At 37.6% G+C, this 20,361-nt stretch overlaps 1 protein-coding gene across 2 annotated transcripts in view; it reads left to right on the forward strand.

The window, feature by feature from the left end:
• LOC126187788 (uncharacterized) overlaps positions 1–12,247 on the forward strand; it is a 47,131-nt gene extending 34,884 nt beyond the window's left edge. The window contains exons 1-2 of one of the 2 annotated variants that reach the window (XM_049929061.1): positions 7,005–7,021; positions 8,528–12,247. In XM_049929061.1, the coding sequence (XP_049785018.1) occupies positions 8,551–10,491 (1,941 nt within the window). In that variant the 5' untranslated portion in view covers positions 7,005–7,021; positions 8,528–8,550 and the 3' untranslated portion in view covers positions 10,492–12,247. Of the gene's footprint in view, positions 1–7,004; positions 7,022–8,527 lie in introns of those variants that run through there. The other variant, XM_049929060.1, reaches the window with a different exon arrangement.
• Positions 12,248–20,361: the final 8,114 nt, after the last annotated feature.

Here is a 20,361-nt window from a genome sequence, read left to right on the forward strand (position 1 = left end):
ACTTGGCTTAAAAATCATAGTTACCTTACAATCACTTCCCAGAGAATTCTGAACCAGTCCTGATATTCTACCACGACTGCTATGTAGCATTGAGACTTAATCTTTTAAATATGCAGAATAAATATACATATGCAATATAAGCGGTGAATACTGCTCCCACGTAGTCTAGGGTTGTATTTACTGAAACTGTTTGACCCACCTTACTGGTGTTGTTAGAAAAGATAACTCTAGAGACTGCTCATGACAGAAATACATCAGCCTTAATGACAGCAAAGAGATCTGATGTCTTTGAGGTTGTCTGTATTGAAACTTGTATCAGTGAGTATGAGATAGCTGTAGCAACGACTAACAAGAAGAAGGAGAATTTACATGTTTATTTAACAATGGATAATCAGAGATGGCATACAATAATATGTAATAGGACAGATTGCTATTCTCCACTTAGAGAAAGCATTGATTGGCAGGCAGGAACCTGGATATTATCAGTTATTAGTTTAACTCCTTTGTGAGAGCTGCGGTGGGTTGTGAGGAAGCAAAAGAGGCATGGAGCAGGAAGAGAGTGGGATAGCAAGTAGGGGTGGGGGAAGATGCTCTAGTGCTGTCTTGGGAGAGGGCAACGATGTGGCAGAGACAGAATGGTGGGCTGCTAGATGCAGAATCAGGTGACTCTGTTGTGGGGAAAAAAGGGAGAGGAGAGGAACAGAGAAGGGCAAAAACATACATACATACGTGCATTAATCCTTGTTTCATAGATCATGAATACGATATTTCGTAATAATGTGGAACGTGTCACTTTAACATAAGTTTTCTTTACACAATATAATTAATTAATTAATTATTTTAATTTTTAAATTATTTTTTTACAGTTACTACTTCACAACTAATGTCTGCAAGGTGATCTAGGTTGGGCTCCAGCTATTATTGTGATTTCACTCTTGTGCAATGAATACTTTCTCTCTTAATGACGAATTACCCCAAAAAATGATGCCATATGAAAGCAGTGAATGAAAATAGGCATAGTAGACTATTTTACTGATATGTTTATCACCAATATTTGCAATAACCCTAATAGCATAAGTAGCTGAACCTAACCGTTTCAGCAGATCATCGATGTGTTTCTTCCAATTCAATTTCTCATAAGTGCACACACCCAGAAATTTTGAGTATTCTATCTTAGCAACAGACTTCCATTCATTGTCTATATTTATCGGTGGTGTTATGCCATTTACTGTACAGAATTGTATAAACTGTGTTTTCTCAAAATTTAATGAGAGTCCATTTGAAGGGAACCACTTAATAATTTTCTGAAAGACATTATTTGCAATTTCCTCATCTGATTCTTGCTTCTTGGGTGTGATTACTATACTTGTATGATCAGCAAAAAGAACTAACTTTGCACCTTCATGAATATAGAGTGGCAAGTCGTTAATATATAAGAACAATAAGGAACCCAAGACTGAACCCTGTGGGACACCATACCTCCCTAGTTAGAGGACTATGTTGGTTTTTGTTGACTATCTGTACTGTTAATTTCAACCTTCTGCATTCTTCCAGTTAAGTATGAATTAAACCATTTGTGTACTGCCCCACCATGCAAGTGCACTAGGAGATACAAGGATGTGTGAGATGCTGAAGTAGAATCAAGTAAGTCAGTAGATGTAAGTGAAGGATAGGGTCTAGCAAAGATAGAGGCCAAGGAGGTTATGGGAACAAAGAATATGTTGCAGATAGAGTTCCCTCCTGTGCAATTCAGAAAAATTGGTGTTTATGGGAAGAATTTGTCAGAAACTGCTTTCTTTGAAATTGGAATTACCACATTCTTCTTTAAGTCTGAGTGTATTTCGTCTATCTCATATATCTTGTACACCAGATGGAGGAGTTTTGTAATGGCTGGCTGTCCCAAGGCTATCAGTAGTTCTGATGGAATATTGTCTATTCCCAGGGCCTTGTTTTGACTTAGATCTTTCAGAGCTTTGTCAAATTATTCTCACAGTATTGTATGTACCATCCTATTTTCATCTACATCCTCTTGCTATCAAGTTCGTCTCCCTTGTATAAACACTCTGTATACTCCTTCCATCTTACAGGTTTCGCTTCTTTACTTAGGGCTGGTTTACCATCTCAGCTCGTGATATGCATACAGCTGCTTCTCTTTTCCCCAAAGGCCACTTTAATTTTCATGTAGGTGGTATCTATCTTTCCCCTAATGAAATATGCTTCTAATCCTTACATTTGTCCTCTGGCCCCTCCTGTGTAGGAATGTGGTGCTTCCCGTCAATCTCGTTTTTTTAAAGGTTTGATTCCTTTTTGCCTGCTTCATTTGCTGCATTTTTAAAATTTCCCCATCCATCAGTTAGATTCATTATGTCTTGTGTTATCCAAGGACTTGTACTAGGCTTTGTCCTTTTACATATTTGATCCTCTGTTGCCTTCACTATTTCTTCTTTTGAAGCTACCCATTCATCTTCTACGGTATTCCTTTCCCCCATTCTAGTCAAACATAGCCCAATTCTTCCTCTGAAGCTCTCGACAACCTCTGGTTCTTTCAACTTATCAAGACCTATCTCCTTAATGTCCTACTTTTTCCAATTTCTTCATTTTTAATCTATGGTTTGCACCCCAGAGTCTACACTGCCCCTTGAAATGTTTTACAATTTTAAAATCTGGTTCCCAAATCTCTGTCTAACCATTATATAATCAACCTCCTGTGTCTCCAGGTGTCTTCCTCATTTACAACCTTCATTTATGATTCTTAAACCAAGTGTTAGCAATAATTATATTATGTTCTCCTGGTGTATATGCATGCCCGTGGAGAACCGGGAAATCTGGGAAAAACCTGGGCATTTCTTCGTCTGGAAGAAAACTGGGAGAAACACAGGAATTTTTCATTGTTTTGGGTTTCAGTTAATTTTTTGTTATTTTGACTGGTAGGACCCAATACCTTAACAAAAAAAAATTGCTATATCCCACTACTGCAAAATAATACTGCAACAATAAAACATAAATGAGAGAAAAACCAAAATAAAACTTACGTTTCAAAGGAAATGTGTCATTTACGAGAACAACAAAACACAGTGCACACACCAGCATCTTCCAACAGAAAAATGCGTTAAAGGCTGTCGGACAAAGCACTACTTAATATCAACAAAGTGCTCCCAGTGAGCATAATGTCACTACTGTTTACATTAGGTCCGTTTGCGCAGCTGCCAGCGGGCTCATGCACATGCACAGTTGAGCCGTGTGTGAACAGTACCTTCTCCCACTTCTGGCTACTTGAAGTGTGGCTGCTAACTGTATCAGCAATAGCAACAAGCAGCCAGATGCTACCCAGAAACATTTTTCTGGTGCGCCCAAGCTGCCAGATTCACGCATGTGCAGAGCGGTCTGAGTAGTAGTGGGGAGGGGATAGTCTCTACAAGATCTATGTTTGCGTTGAATGGTTTTCTGTTTCCTCTCCATCTACAGCTTTCACATCAAATGAAAACAAGACGGATTTCTGTGGCTGGGAGCTATCAAGAAAATTAAAAGTACATAATTACAGAAGGCTTAAATATGTCACCAGTTTCAGTTTCCTAATTTCATTTTATTGCCCCAGTTTTGGTAGTTGTATTAATCACCTTGCAGGACACTGAAGTTATTTTACTAAAGGAATTTGGCTTTCATTAATTTTTTCCACAGAGACAGTCAGTTTATTTGAAATGAAGTGTTTCATTCCACATTATTGGCAAGTTGTAACTGTTCGCTGAATTTCAAGTGCACATTGTCATCTTCTGGCACGTATGGCATTTTGCCATAATAAAGAACCAAACTGAGACAATACAGTAATGGTACTCCAAGAAAAGTTGCATCCTGAAAACCACACTGGGAAGCATAATTGAATTGTTTATGCACAAAAGTAAATTTTTTTACTAGCTGTCTTCCCTGATGTTCCAGTTTTAATGGCTAGCGCTATAATTCATCTTGTCTTTTGCCTGTCTTTTTCAGATTGCTCAACTGTATAACCACATAATCTAGTGGCAGTTCTAAGTTTAACATGGAATTCTTTTTTCATTGTTCACTATAGAACTTTTTTTGCTTTTGTTTTGTTTATAGGACTTGGCTTTAATGGCTGTGGAAATCACAATGAGTCCTTATGCAGTATCTACCTTATCCTGTTTCTATTTCGTATCTCCATAGATGTGTCTTGTTTGCCTTCATAAGTTCATGCAGATTTCCTGCTTTTTGTGAGTAAGACCTTCCCTTTGTGCAATAAATACTTCAGCATTCATAACTGTCTTACTTTCTCTACATGCACTTGAGTGTGTAAACTACAAAGTTATACTTGATATTACGCATAACAGATGATTTACTGTCTGCGTACTTTAAGGCTGATTGAAAAGGAGTGGCTTAAGGGATCAAAATTGCAGTGCTAGAACATAAATTTTACATTTGTGTCTAATTCTCTAAGAAAAATATAAAGATTCACTCTTCCACGACATTTATAAAATATTGACTATGGCTGCTGTACATAATTTATTCTATTGCCATAGACGTATCAGATCAATTTCTGTCATAGGGACCATCTCTCTTTACATGGCTATGTCTACATCTATACTAACAAAGAGATAGAGGGGCTGGCCAGTACTTACCTCAGCTCAGTACAGCCGAAAACAGACACAAAACAGGACAGAAAATTTACATTCCTAGCTTTCGGAAATTTGTTCCTTCATCAGGGAGGAGAGAGGGGAAAAAAGGGAAGAAGGGAAAATGGATTTAGTTACTCACAACCCAGGTTATGAAGCAACAGGGAAAGGTAAACAGGGAGGGTAGTAAGGATGGGGGCATAGTCATCCTTTTTGTGTATCTATCGGCTGTACTGAGCTGAGGTAAGTACTGGCCAGCCCCTCTATCTCTTTGTTAGTACGAGGAATGACGTAATCACTCTGCAGACGTACACATTTTTCACAACGCTGATGCTATGATTCCATGGCAGTGGCGAAGGCTTCTGTAGGAGTCTGTTTTGACCACTGGAAAATCGCTGAGGCAATAGCAGCACGGCTGGTGCATGTGCGGCCACGGAGAGTGTCTTTCATTGTTGGAAAAAGCCAAAAGTCACTAGGAGCCAGGTCAGGTGAGTAGGGAGCGTGAGGAATCACTTCAAAGTTGTTATCACGAAGAAACTGTTGCGTAACATTAGCTCGATGTGCGGGTGCATTGTCTTGGTAAAACAGCACACGCGCATCCCTTCCCGGACGTTTTTGTTGCAGTGCAAGAAGGAACTTGTTCTTCAAAACATTTTTGTAGGATGCACCTGTTACCATAGTGCCCTTTGGAACGCAATGGGTAAGGATTACGCCCTCGCTGTCCCAGAACATGGATACCATCATTTTTTCAGCACTGGTGGTTACCCGAAATTTTTGGTGGCGGTGAATCTGTGTGCTTCCATTGAGCAGACTGGCGCTTTGTTTCTGGATTGAAAAATGGCATCCACGTCTCATCCATTGTCACAACCGACGAAAAGAAAGTCCCATTCATGCTGTCATTGCGCGTCAACATTGCTTGGCAACATGCCACACGGGCAGCCATGTGGTTGTCTGTCAGCATTCGTGGCACCCACCTGGATGACACTTTTCGCATTTTCAGGTCGTCATGCAGGATTGTGTGCACAGAACCCACAGAAATGCCAGCTCTGGAGGCGATCTGTTCAACAGTCATTTGGCGATCCCCCAAAACAATTCTCTCCACTTTCTGGATCATGTCGTCAGACCGGCTTGTGCGAGCCCGAGGTTGTTTCGGTTTGTTGTCACACGATGTTCTGCCTTCATTAAACTGTCGCACCCACGAACGCACTTTCGACACATCCATAACTCCATCACCACATGTCTCCTTCAACTGTCGATGAATTTCAATTGGTTTCACACCACGCAAATTCAGAAAACGAATGATTGCACACTGTTCAAGTAAGGAAAACGTCGCCATTTTTAGTATTTAAAACAGTTCTCATTCTCGCCACTGGCGATAAAATTCCATCTGCCATACGGTGCTGCCATCTCTGGGATGTATTGACAATGAACGCGGCCTCATTTTAAAACAATGCGCATGTTTCTATCTCTTTCCAGTCCGGAGAAAAAAAATCAGAGGCCTTAGAACTTGAATGCATCTCGTATTTGTTTCACATCTTTATATGAGATTTTCCATTAATCATCTACATCTATACTCTGCATTGTTGAGAATACTTTCCATTGCACCATATAGGCTAACATGGTTCTAGCCCACTCTATTTGAGCACAGAATGTGAGAAAAATGACTGCATCTCTGTGCAGCAATATGTAGTCTAATCTTGTCCTTGTGGTCCCTATGGGAATGACACATAGGAGTTTGTAGTATATTCCAAGATCCTTCACTTGATACTTAAATATTAATAAGTAAGCTTTTGTATGAGAAATAGTTTTCAAGTGTGTGCCACTTCAGGTTTTACAGCATTTCTTTGACACTTTCCTGCTGGTCAAACTAACGTGTTACTCTCATAATGTCCTTTGCAAACATTTATTATCCCCTGTTAGCCCTATTTGGTATGGGTCCCATAAATTTGAGTGTTAAAGAATTGGGTACATGAGTGCGTTTTGTGTTTGTGTTTGTGTCATAGCTAGCTTTATGCTATATTAAATGGGTAATTGTATTATGTTATCTTAGTCGTGTGTATCTCAAGGGATGGAATGAGTTTTTACATTAAACATTTTAAATCATCCAATTTTACCAGGCTGAAAATCTTATCACTATTGAGGGTGATATTGGTGATGTGTAAATATTCACATGTCAATTCATTCCGTTTTTCTAATAATAGTTTGAAGTTTTGGTCATTTTGTTTTGATTCATGTAGATCTATTTTCCTTAAATTTGTATTAAACATAAGAAAACGTTTTTTCACAGAAAATTTCACAGTTTGATCCAGAATGTTTCCAAAACGGAGGTTGATAATTGGGAGTATTTCTTGACATAGGAAGTGTCCTTGTCATCAACTATGTGTTGTAAACATTACCAGGTTTGCCATACACAGATTTTACTATAAAATGAAGAATTTTTATCAGTTGTATATAATTATTTTGCAAAACAGTAATTTCAGGACGTATGTAATAAGTACAAACAAGGAAAGCTAAACACTCACCTTGTAGCTGACTGATGCGTGTTGATACAGGATGTGCAGAAACTTTGGAAATACTTTTGGATTGAAGGAGAACACTCTCTGAAAAACAGACGTGTTGAGTTGACCAAACTGTGAACAGTAAGGGATTGAGTGGGTAAAGGCAACAAATCACTAACTTTTTATTGACAGTGACTGATGTGGCAAATGACAGGAGAGGAAAAGTAATGAAGAATGCTGAAGTCAGGGAAAGGGAGTCACAGAGATTTAGGTGAGACATGTTGGGAGGAAGATGGATATGCTTGAGAGACTGTTCCATTAACATATTTCAAAGACACTGGGGCTGCAGAATCCAAATATTTGGATATTATAGCAGATATTGAAGTCTTGGTGTTGTGTGCAGAATGTTCAGCAACAGGGTGGCTGAGTTAGCAGTTAGCCACTGTTTGCTGGTAATCATTTCATGTTAGTAAGTAGGTGGTCAGTTATCCACTCATGGAATTTTCTCCAGTGACTTCTGCAGTGCATCTAGTGTAACGTGACTACTTTCATGTGTGTTGTGTAATGTGATTTTTAATGACTATGTGAGCCTGTTCAGGATTGCAGTAGTAGTTGGTGGATAGATGTACAGAACATGTATTTCACCTTGTTCATCCACAGGAATGGGTACCATAGTAGGTGTGGATGTTATAATGGTGCAGGATTTGGTGCAGGGTATATCATAGGGATGAACTAGGGTACTCCATAGGCTGGGTAGGTGATAGAATACTGTTCAAGTTCAGTGGTTGATCCTTCCACTCAGTTTTTTTTATTGCAGAGGCCAACCGGCTCTCTGACCGAACACGCTTAGCTACCGTGCTGGCAATGTGTAGAAGCCTTGGCAAAAGATGTTGAGCTTTTGAAGGCCTTGGTGACCAGTGACAGGCTTGCAGTGGCAACAGGTGTCACTAAGTGATGTTACAGGAAATTGCATTGGGCTAGACGGGCAGGATATTGTGAATGAAAATCCATAAATGAGGAAAGGCTATCACTCACCTATGGCTGATTGATATATTGTCAAATATAATATATAATAATAGATAGATTGTTCATAACTTTCAAGCTGTTATACTTTCTGCACTCTCATACACTGTCACTCAAACACACCCATGTGCTAACCATTTATGAGCTGTTACTCAGATTGAGAGGAATGGAGTGAGAGGAAATTAATGTGGCAACGGATGTGGGATAGATGTAAGGAGCAAGAAAATTTTAAGGTGTAAAAGGTAAAGTTTCTGTGCTGTTACATGTGTGTATCATGCATCAATCATAAAAAATGAGTGATTGCATTTCATCATTTCTGTCTAGTGTTTATAATGCTAGTTAAATGTAGTAATAACTTATGAGTCATATCTGCTTCCTTTACAGGCAGAAGATAAGTTACAAGTACTATGGATATACAAAATATATGTATTCAAGAAGCTTCTCGGAAACCTGATGTAAAAGACACATACCTGGAAGACAACACCAAGTTTGTGAATCGTGAAAGCAGCTCACAAAGCTGTTTACTGTCAGGTGTGGACATAGTTGTACAACAACTGAGAGAAGCACAAGGCTATAATAAAGCAAACATACAATCTGGTCTGGATCAGTGTGTAACATTATTGAAGGGAAAAGAAGATGAGATGTCTGCAGATCCACCAACAAAGAAGTTAAAAACGGAACACAAATTACAGACTGAAGGAATTGTTGCAAACAGCGTAGAAGATTTTCATGTTTGTACTCAGTCAGATAAGAAGTCAGAAAGTAATATAAATGAGCAAGAGTCTCAACAGTCAGTTACTGGCTTTCGTCTTAATATAACTGCAGATTTATTTCATGAAGACAACAGTAATGATGATCAAAATGCTTTAAGCAAGAAAACAATAACAAGTGAAGTGTTTCATAACAAAATTGATTGCTCTTCTACAGTTGGGAAAAGAAAGATAAATGAAGCTGAAGAGGAAGCAGCATATAATGGACTAACAAAGAGCAAAATGTCCATAGTGGACAATCAAGAAGAGACACTGTTTCCCAAGTCACTTGGAAAATTCTGTGGTCAAGAAATGCAAGGTGTGAAGCCAGTCTCCGTAGGCCAGGAAGTACTAATAAGTGTAACCAAGAGGCCAGTCAATGATAATTCAGGCACGGACTATCCTCAAAAGGAAATAATCACGTTGGAAGATCAAAATCAAAAGCCTCGGAATAAGGAAACAACCACACTGAATGAAGCACTTTATGGGAAAAATAATTGCTCATGTACAGCAAAAGAAATCAATAAATCAGAAATTGAAGATGGTTCAGAAAGAAATGAAACAGCTTCTGATGAATCAGGCCCAGGAAGTTCTGTGAAAGAAATTGCTGTTCTGGTAACTGAGGATAAAAATCAGAATGTGGAAAATAGGGGAATTACAAAGCCACTGTGCGAGGAATTCATCTCAAATGACACATTCACAATGAACCAACTGAGTCCAGAAGAAGAAGGAAACAATGAGACGCCATCGGACATAATACTAACACCTAATGAAGTACATGATGAAGAAAATCACTGCATGCTTCCACCTGAGACATCATCAGATGCGATAGTAGCACCTAATGAAGTACATGGTGCAGAAAACCATGGCTTACTTTTGGTTGAAAAAGGAAATGAGGAAGTGGCAGACAGTGCAGAAAATAAATCAGACAGTGCAGAAAATAAATCAGAAAAGAGTCTTCATATGATCGTCTTTGAACAAGAAATATCCTGGACAGCCTTATTACAGGATGAAGTATTCAAATTAGTTGATATTTCTTGTATTAGTGCTAAATACAGTATGATAAAAACATTGTTTCAGGGTACTACACAAAAGCATTTTAATATCACCAAAATAGTTGAAGTGCAAAATCCTTTTTTGTATAGTTATTATCTTTTGAGAAAAGCAGAAATGATGTCCAGATATGGTCATATTAAAGAAGAATATCTCTTCCATGGTACTAAAATCAAAAATATTTCTTCAATCTGTGAAGAAAATCTTGACTGGAGAAAACATGGATCTATAATTGGAAATATCTTTGGGAAAGGGGTCTCACTGACTCCTATTTCATGTTATGCAAGTCATTACTCAGACAAAAATATGGTGGAAAAAATTATGTTCGTTTTCCGAGTCATCATAGCAGATGAAACTGAGGGAAATCCAGACATGGTTTTACCACCTTACAAAGATGAATTAAGAAAACTGAGGTATGACACTACAGTCAAGCCAAACCGTCAAGTTATTGTCAAATTTTCAGATAATGAGTTTTATCCTGCTTATGTGGTGTATTACACTGGAAAATATAAGTCTCGTAAGTCTCGTAAGTGCATCAGACTTTGATACTTCAGCATAACAAGATATATATCAGTCCTTTGTTATTTCCTACTGAAAAACTGATGAATCTCAATAAAATAGTTATTTGTCATGAAATTATTACATTACTGCATCTCCTATAGTTTTTTTAAAAAATAAAAAGAAGAAAAGATAGAGAGAGGCCCATATTATTTTGGATGTTAGCAACAAATATTTAGTTTGTTAATTTTACATGACTCCTGCAAATTATAATGTCATATTGCAATGAATTTCTTTATTTTTCCATTGGACATTTTAATTTGTTTTTATTAAGAAGCCTTTTTTCTTATTTTCAAAAGAAATAAAAATCATGTCAATTTAATGTTATTTTCAAAAGAAATAAAAATCATACCACACTTTAATTTTATGAAACATAATTACAGTGTAGCTTGTCAACTGGATGCTCCTATACCTTACATTGGTAGTTCATCAGGAGGGATTTTTTTCAAATATTTTTATAAGTAATAATTTGGACTGCTTCTTGTGACAAATTTGCTTCCATCTCCTTACGGACTTTAACTGTTGTTATCCTGTCAGCAATGGCTAGTTTAGCTTAAGCTGCCAAATAACACCTCATTGTCATAATGTGCACACACACCTCACATGAAACAGAAAAACACAGGTGCATTAGTAACATGAAATACCAAACAGTATTAAGAAACATCGTTTAGATGAATTACAACAGTGTATTAATTACTGATGCAATTACCCATCCCAATACATAAGAAATATGATAAAGGTGATAAGATTAAAGTTAGAGTTTTACTCTATACAATTATAATTCCACTAATAGTGTTTATCTATATTTATTTATTTCTCCTGTGAATTATTGTTGTACAACACATGCACATGGTGATGCACAACACATGCATTATAAAATCCAGATAGTGGGTGCGGTAAAACAGGCACCAAGATCATGACTGTCATGTTATAGAGCATGCTCTGCAACAGGATATCGGTTGTTGTCGGGATATACCCTCTGCCTATGCCCGTTCATCCCAACTGACAACGTGGTAGTCATGCCAATGTAAAAGGCCGAATGGTTTGTTTTTCTTCAGCACAATGGCATATACTAGCAGGACAATGCAATATGTCCCATAGCTTCCAGTGTAGGTGCATGATTTGAAGAGTACTGGGATGAGTTTACCATCTCCTGGCCACCAGACTCCCTGGATTTGAACAAAATCAAGAATATGGTTGTTCAGGCCATGGATCCTTGACTATGAAACCTAGTGCATCTAGCCACGGCACTGGAGTCGGTATGGTTCCATATACCTGTTAGTACCTTCTGGAAGCTCACTGACTCTCTTCCTGGATATGCATGCTGCAAAAGATAGTTATTTAGGCTGTTGACAGGTGGTCACATTTAATGGGACTAGATCATGTAGAATTTTGTCAGCAGTAGTTTCCCAGAAGACTATAGAAGCTACAGAAGTTTTTTATTTTATTTATTTTATTCAGAGTGGGTTTGTTGATACTTTGAAATAGCTTTCTCACAGTACTTCCGTACTAATTGTTGAATATATATGCAACTTCTTGTAAATTAGGGACTCTGTTGTGGATTTCTGTTGTGCTTTAACACTTGGAAGGTAACTGATTTGTGTAATTTTTTTCTGATACTGCACAATGCCTTTACTTTGCTTGAGGATGTTGGCACATAGTAGCCATTAGCAATTTGCTTTGCTTGTGATATAACTTTCTTAAGGATTTTAACATATTACTTAATCTTTCTCTCTTGAGAGAGTGAGAGATTGTTATTTTCTAAGTACTTCAACAGATCACTGTTTTTTTTTTTTTTTTTTTTTTGTAGGAAATTCTTGTGTCAGTTGTTATCCATACCTTCCTTTTAGAGTATTTAGATCTAAAATGTTTGAGTTTGAGAGGAAAGGCAATATTGAAGTAATAGAGCGACATATTTCGGAAAGATTCCATTTTTTTCATCTTTTACCTGTTTCACATATTTCATTCTATTTTTTTGATGCTAGGAAATTGTTGAAGGTTTCCAAATTTTCACAGTTGTATCTTCTAACTTAAGCTGTGTATTTTTTGTTGTAGCTTCAAGGGTGGAAACTTGTAATATTGAGGGCTTGGGAACTGTGGTCACTACCATATGTATCCAAAGGTTCTTCAGGCTTGCAGAAACAGTTCGTAAATATCTGGTCTAAAATTGTTTTATTATGATTTTTGTATCTTATGGGGAAAATTATAATAACTTTCAGACTGAATGATCTTGTGAGGTTCAAAAGAGATTCTCTCACCTACTCTGAAGTTTGAAAATCAACATTAAAGCCACCACTGAAAATGATTACTTTTTTGTTTTCATGAAGTTTGTTTAGGAATATTTCAAGATCATTGATAAAAGGTATTTACATGACCTGTTGAATGACAAAACCATGCAAAAAATGTTTGTTTCTAAAATTTGTATAATCTTTATTTAAACAACCATGCTGGTTAAAAGTTCTATATTTTACAGAAATTTGTATAAATTATTCTTTTCTACATTTGTGATAACAAAATTAGTCATGAATTTGTTTTCATACAGGCATAAATACTGTTTTGGAAATGAACGTTCATATGGTTTGTATTGTATTCCACCCACTGGAAAACTTATGATATCATTGTTATCTGCTAAGCTTTCTACCCTTTTAGTGTCTTTGATTATTAATCGAAATGTCCTTGGTCCCAAGTTCAAAATCCGCCACTGCTTCAATTTTGTTTAATAATCAGCATTGGCAGCCAAAGAGTTCCAGCATAGGAAGTCACCCTCATTCAGATGAATATGGGGTAATAACAGCAGGGGAAAATGGTATAACAGTAGTAGTATTCCTTATAAACAGGAAGGTAGAGCAGAGTGTGTGCTACTGTCAACAGTTCAGTGATACGGTTGTTCTTATAAAAATAAACAGCAAACCAACACCAACAACAATAGTTCATGTATACATGCCGACATCACAAGCTGAAGATGAAGAGATAGAGAAAGTATGTGAGGATATTGAAAGGGTAATACAGTATGTAAAAGGGGATGAAAATGTAATAGTAATGGGGGACTGGAATGCATTTGTAGGGGGAAAAAATACAAGAAAAGGTTACACGAGAATATGCGCTGGGGACAAGGAATGAGAGAGGAGAAAGACTAATTGACTTCTGTGATAAAACTTCGGCTAGTAATAGTGAATACTCTGTTTGAGAATCACAAGATGAGGAGATATACTTGGAAAAGCCCAGGTGATACAAGAAGATTTCAGTTAGGTTACATCATGGTCAGCAAGATTCCAAAATCAGATACTGGATTGTAAGGCATACCCAGGAGCAGATAAAGACTCAGATCACAAAGTAATAGTGATGAAGAGTAGACTGAAGTTTAAGAGATTCTACATCTACATCTACATCCATACTCCGCAAGCCACCTGACGGTGTGTGGCGGAGGGTACCTTGAGTACCTCTATCGGTTCTCCCTTCTATTCCAGTCTCGTATTGTTCGTGGAAAGAAGGATTGTCGGTATGCCTCTGTGTGGGCTCTAATGTCTCTGATTTTATCCTCATGGTCTCTTCGCGAGATATACGTAGGAGGGAGCAGTATACTGCTTGACTCTTCAGTGAAGGTATGTTCTCGAAACTTTGACAAAAGCCCGTACCGAGCTACTGAGCGTCTCTCCTGCAGAGTCTTCCACTGGAGTTTATCTATCATCTCCGTAACGCTTTCGCGATTACTAAATGATCCTGTAACGAAGCGTGCTGCTCTCCGTTGGATCTTCTCTATATCTTCTGTCAACCCTATCTGGTACGGATCCCACACTGCTGAGCAGTATTCAAGCAGTGGGCGAACAAGCGTACTGTAACCTACTTCCTTTGTTTTCGGATTGCATTTCCTTAGGATTCTTCCAATGAATCTCAGTCTGGCATCTGCTTTACCGACGATCAACATTATATGATCATTCCATTTTAGTCAGGAAGGATCAATATGCAAAGAAGTGGGATACAGAAGTACTAAGAAATGATGAGATATGCTCGAAGTTCTCTAAGGCTGTTGATACAGCAATAAAGAATAGCCCAGCAGGCAGTGTGGTTGAAGAGGAATAGACATCTCTGAAAAGGGCAGTTGCAAGATGGGAAAAAAAACTTAGGCACAAAGAAGGCAACTGCAAAGAAGCCATGGGTAATAAAAGAAATACTTCAGTTGATCGATGAAAGAAGAAAGTACAAAAAAGTTCACGGAAATTCAGGAATACAGAAATACAACTCACTGATGAATGAAATAAATAGGAAGTACAGGTAAGCTAAAATGAAATGTCTACCTGAAAAATGTGAAGAAATCGAAAAAGAAATGATTGTTGAAGGACTGACTCACCATACAGGAAAGTCAAAACAAACTTTGGTGAAATTAAAAGCAAGATTACATTAGATTAGATTAATACTTATTGCATAGATCATGAATACGACACTTCATAATGATGTGGAACGTGTCAGGTTAATAAAAGATGTCTGTACAAGATAGTACATTACACAAAATATTGCATGACACTAATGTTTAAGTAGTTGTTGTTTTTTTCCCTTAATTTATATCTAAAATTTCAGCCAATGAGTAGAAGGAGTTGTTATCTAGAAATTCTTTTAATTTATTTTTAAATGTTAGTTGGCTATCTGTCAGGCTTTTGATGCTGTTTGGTAGGTGATCAAAGACTTTTGTGGCAGCATAATTTACCCCTTTCTGTGCCAAAGTCAGATTTAACCCTGCATAGTGAAGATCATCCTTTCTCCCGGTGTTATAGCTGTGCACACTGCTATTACTTTTGAACTGTGTTGAATTATTAACAACAAATTTCAGAAGTGAATATATATACTGTGAGGATCCCTAGATCCTTAAATAGATGTCTGCAGGATGACCGTGGGTGGGCTCCAGCAATTATTCTGATCACACGTTTTTGAGCAATGAATACTTTTCTACTCAACAATGAATTACCCCAGAATATGATGCCATACGAAAGCAGTGAATGAAAGTAGGCATAGTAAGCTAATTTACTGAGATTCTTATCACCAAAATTTGCCATAACCCTAATAGCATACATAGCTGAACTCAGACGTTTCAGCAGACCATCAATGTGTTGTTTCCAGTTTAACCTCTCATCAGTGGACACACCTAAAAATTTTGAAAATTCTACCGTAGCTACAGACTTCTGTTCTAAGTCTATATTTATTACTGGAGTTGTGCCATTTACTGTACAGAACTGTATATACTGTGTTTTATCAGAATTTAAAGAGAGTCCGTTTGCTGAGAACCACTTAATAATTTTGTGAAAAACATCATTTACAATTACATCACTTAGTTCTTGGTTTTTGGATGTTATTACTATACTTGTATTATCAGCAAAAAGAACTAACTTTGCATCTTCATCAATGTGGAATGGTAAGTCATTAATGTATATCAAGAATGGTAAAGGACCTAAGACCGAACCCTGTGGGACCCCGTACTTGATAGCCCCCCAGTTTGAGGAATCAGCTGTTGTTTTAACATTACATGAACCACTTATTTCAACTTTCTGCATTCTTCCAGTTAAGCATGAATTAAACCATTTGTGCACTGCCCCCCTCAAACCATAATGATTTAGCTTATCTAAAAGAATTCCATGATTTACACAATCAAAGGCCTTTGAGAGATCACAAAGAATACCAATGGGTGATGTCCGGTTATTCAGAGCATTTAATATTTGATCAGTAAAAGTGTATATAGCATTTTCTGTTGAAAAGCCTTTCTGAAAACCAAACTGACATTTTGTTAGTACTTTATTTTTACAAATATGGGAGGGCACTCTTGAATACACTACTTTCTCAAAATTTTTTGATAGTGCTGTCAGAAGAGAGATTGGGTGGTAATTGTTGACATCCAACGTATCCCCCTTTTTATGCAATGGTTTTACAATTGCATATTTCAGTCTATCGGGGAAAACACCCTGCTCCAAAGAACTATTACATACGTGGCTGAGAATCCTACTTATCTATGGGGAACAAGATTTAAGTACCTTGCTGGAAATGCCATCAATTCCGTAAGAGCTTTTACTTTTCAGTGAGTTTATTATTTTACTGATTTCAGAGGGAGAGGTTGGTGGAATTACAGTTGTTTCAAACTGCACAGGTATGGCCTCTTCTATTAGTAGCCTTGCCTCTTCTAGTGAAGATCTAGATCCTATTTTCTCCACAACATTTAAAAAATGATTATTGAAAATATTTTCAATTTCTGATTGTTAGTACACTTGTCATTCAGTTTTATGGCACTAAAGTCTTCCTGTGCTCTTGATTGCCCTGTTTCCCTTTCAGTAATATTCCAAATTGCTTTAATTTTATTATCAGAGTTATTGATCTCAGACATGATACACATGCTTCTGGACTTTTTAATAACTTTTCTTAGTACCGCGCAATAGTTTTTATAATATTGAACAATTTTGGGGTCAGTACTCCCTCTTGCTGTTAGATACAGTTCTCTTTTACGGTTGCAAGATATTCTTAGCCCTTTAGTTAGCCAAGGTTTTTTTATATGTTTTCTTGGAATTATGTTTAACTATTTTCTTGGGAAAACAATTACCAAATACCCTTAAAAATGTATCGTGAAATAAGTTATATTTCAAGTTTGCATCGGGTTCCTTATACACTTCATCCCAGTCTAGCCGCTGTAGGCTTTCCCTAACGTTTGCAATATTTATATTGTTAATTGAATGCACTGCTTTGTATGTCTGATTTGATATACTGCATGGAGCTATGTCATGTACTGTAACTAGCTGTGCACCGTGATCTGAAAGACCATTCTCAACAGGATAAGGATTTATGTCCTTAAACTTATCTTGGTCTATAAAAAAGTTATCTATCAATGTACTGCTGTTCTTTGTTATCCGAGTAGGAAAATCAATGACGGAGCTCAAATTGAAAGAACTGAGTAATACTACAAGGTCACTCTTCCTATTACACTCTTTCAGGGAATCAACATTGAAATCCCCACAAATGATAATTTGCTTCCCCCTGTCTGACAGATAGCACAACAAAGCATCCACGTTTTCTAGAAATAGCTGGAAATTCCCTGAGGGGGACCTATACACTGTTACAATTATGAAAGTGCCATCATTTAGTTGAAGTTCAGTGGCACATGCTTCCATGTTTCTCTACACAAAATTTTTTAGTTTCTAAATTTTTTACACTGTGGAAGCTTTTGACATATATGGCAACTCCTCCTCTCATCATATTATCTCTACTCACATGTGCAGCTAATTTGTACCCATTGATGCTAACCTTTTGCACATCAGTGACAATGTGATGCTCAGACAGGCATGGTACATCTATTACATTCTCAGTTTCTATATCTTCTAAACAAAGCAGAAGCTCATCAATTTTATTCTTCAATCCCCCAATCTTGTGGCAGGCACTACCGCCACAAAAGTAATTAATACCAGGGCACTAATACTAGGTTCCTGCATGTTCACCAGCAGAGTGACCTGTCAGATCTTCAGGCAGCATTGTCCACCACTACTTACAGACGAAACAATAACTCATCATGAAGCCTTCGGGCATGTAGATGAGTAAAGTAACACATCAACTCCATTCATTCAGTGTATTTTATAGAACCCATGAAGGAGAAGATCTTCAGGGATTTACACTGCAGAGCCAAAGAAATTTGTACACCTGCCTTATATTGTGTAGGGCCCCAGAGAGCACACAGAAGTGCCATAACAAGACATGGCATGAACTCGACTAATGTCTGAAGTAGTGTTGGAAAGAACTGACCTCATTAATCGTGCAGGGCTGTCCATAAATCTGCAAGAGTGTGAGGGGATCGAGATCTCGTCTGAACAGCATGTTGCAAGGCATTCCAGATATGCTAAATAATGTTCATGTTGGGGAGTTTGGTGGCCAGTGGAAGTGTGTAAACTCAGACGGGTGTTTGTGGAGCCACTCTGTAACAATTCTGGATGTGTGGGGTATTGCATTGTCCTGCTGCAGTTGGCAAAGTCCATCGGAATGCACAATGGAGTTGAATGGATGCAGGTGATCAGACAGGATGCCTACATATGTGTCACATGTCAGAGTCAAATATAGATGTATTAGGGCCCCATATCACTGCAATTACACACTCCCCACACCACTACAGAGTCTCCACCTGCTTGAACAGTCCCCTACTGACATGCAGGGTCTATGGATTCATGAGGTTGTCTCCATGTCCAGCCACTCGATACAATTTGAAACAAGACTTGTTCAACCAGGCAACATGTTTCCAGTTATCAATAGTCATCATTGTTGATGGGCCCAGACAAGGCATAAAGCTTTGTGTCGTTCAGTTATCAAATATACACAAGTAGGCCTTCAGCTCAGAAAGCCCAACATCCCAGGAGCACCTCAAATACCAAAATCTGATCCCAACAAAGCCAAAACCATCTCAAGACCTTAACTAACAATAATAACGCTGCTTAAATTTAGCTGTATGCCAATTATGAACAATTACTCAAATACCTTAACTGCTAAGGTATAGGTGTTTCACAAAATCCCTGAATTATTAACTAACATTTCTGTAACCTTACAATATCTTTGTCTTCAATCACTGAGCCTGGGCATATTTCCTGATAGATTTAAATTCATTGTAATAACACCAATTTACAAAACTGGAGATATGCAAACCACCTCTAGTTACAGGCCTACATCACTCATTTCAATCTTTTCAAAAGTGCCGGAGAAAGTAATCTATGATGGAATGTGGACTCAGTTGGCCTTTTTAAAGGTTTCTCCACAGATAAAGCAATACAAGGCTTAAAAAATGCAGTCCTAGCGGAGATAAACTTGGAAAATTATTGTGTTGATGTAGTTTGTGGTGTTGCCAAAACCTGCACTACTGTCAACTGAAAAAATTCTCTTCAGTGATCATTGGTCCTGTTCTTGCAGGTTTTGGAAAGACCACAAATTACGCCAAAAGGATAATTTTACAAGTTTATCTCTGCTAGGACTGTGTTTTTTATGTCTTGCATTGCTTTCTCTGTGAAGAAACCTTTACAAAGGCCAAACTGAATCAGCATTCCCATCATAGATAACTTTCTCAGACAGTTTTGAAAAGATTGGAAGGAGTGGTGTAGGTCTGTAATTAGAGGTGGTTTGCGTATCTCCAGTTTTATGAATTGGTGTTATTACAATGAATTTAAATCTGTCAGCAAATGTGCCCTGGCTCATTGATTGGAGACAAAGGATGTTGTAAGGTTACAGAAATGTTGGTTAATATTTCAGGAATTTTGTGAAACACCTATACCTTTGCAATTAAGGTAATTGAGTAATTGTTCAGCAGTGGCATTTAGCTAAATTTAAGCAGCATTATTACTGTTATTATTGTTAGTTAAGGTATTGAGATGGTTTTGGGTTTGGTGGGGTCGGATTTTTGTGCTTGAGGTGCTCCTGGGGTGTTGGGCGGCAGTAGAAGACACCCTTTTGACGAGTTTCAGTCATTGCAAGTAATCACTCAAGAGTCTGCAGCACCATGCGTCATGCCATGGAGCTCCTCCCTGGCAACATTTCATGATTTTTGTCAACATAGATCTAAGATTGTACAAAAAAAAAAAAAAAAAAAAAAAAAGAGAGAGAGAGAGAGAGAGAGAGAGAGAGAGAGAGAGAGAGAGAGAGAAGAGTCTGGAAATGGAAATTTGTCAGATGAGATGTTACTGTGAAACATGTAAGTTGTAATCTGAGTTTATACTGAGTTTGAGTTGTAGTCTGTCCAATAAATCAGATTGTTCCAGAGTACATAGCCTGATCTTTTTCATAGTAAAAGTAGTTTTACAGGAAAAACAGCTGGAAGAGGTGGAGGATCTGTCTGATATAAGATAAAAGCATACTTCA

This window comes from Schistocerca cancellata, chromosome 5, assembly GCF_023864275.1.
Source record: "Schistocerca cancellata isolate TAMUIC-IGC-003103 chromosome 5, iqSchCanc2.1, whole genome shotgun sequence".
Classification (NCBI taxonomy): domain Eukaryota; kingdom Metazoa; phylum Arthropoda; class Insecta; order Orthoptera; family Acrididae; genus Schistocerca; species Schistocerca cancellata.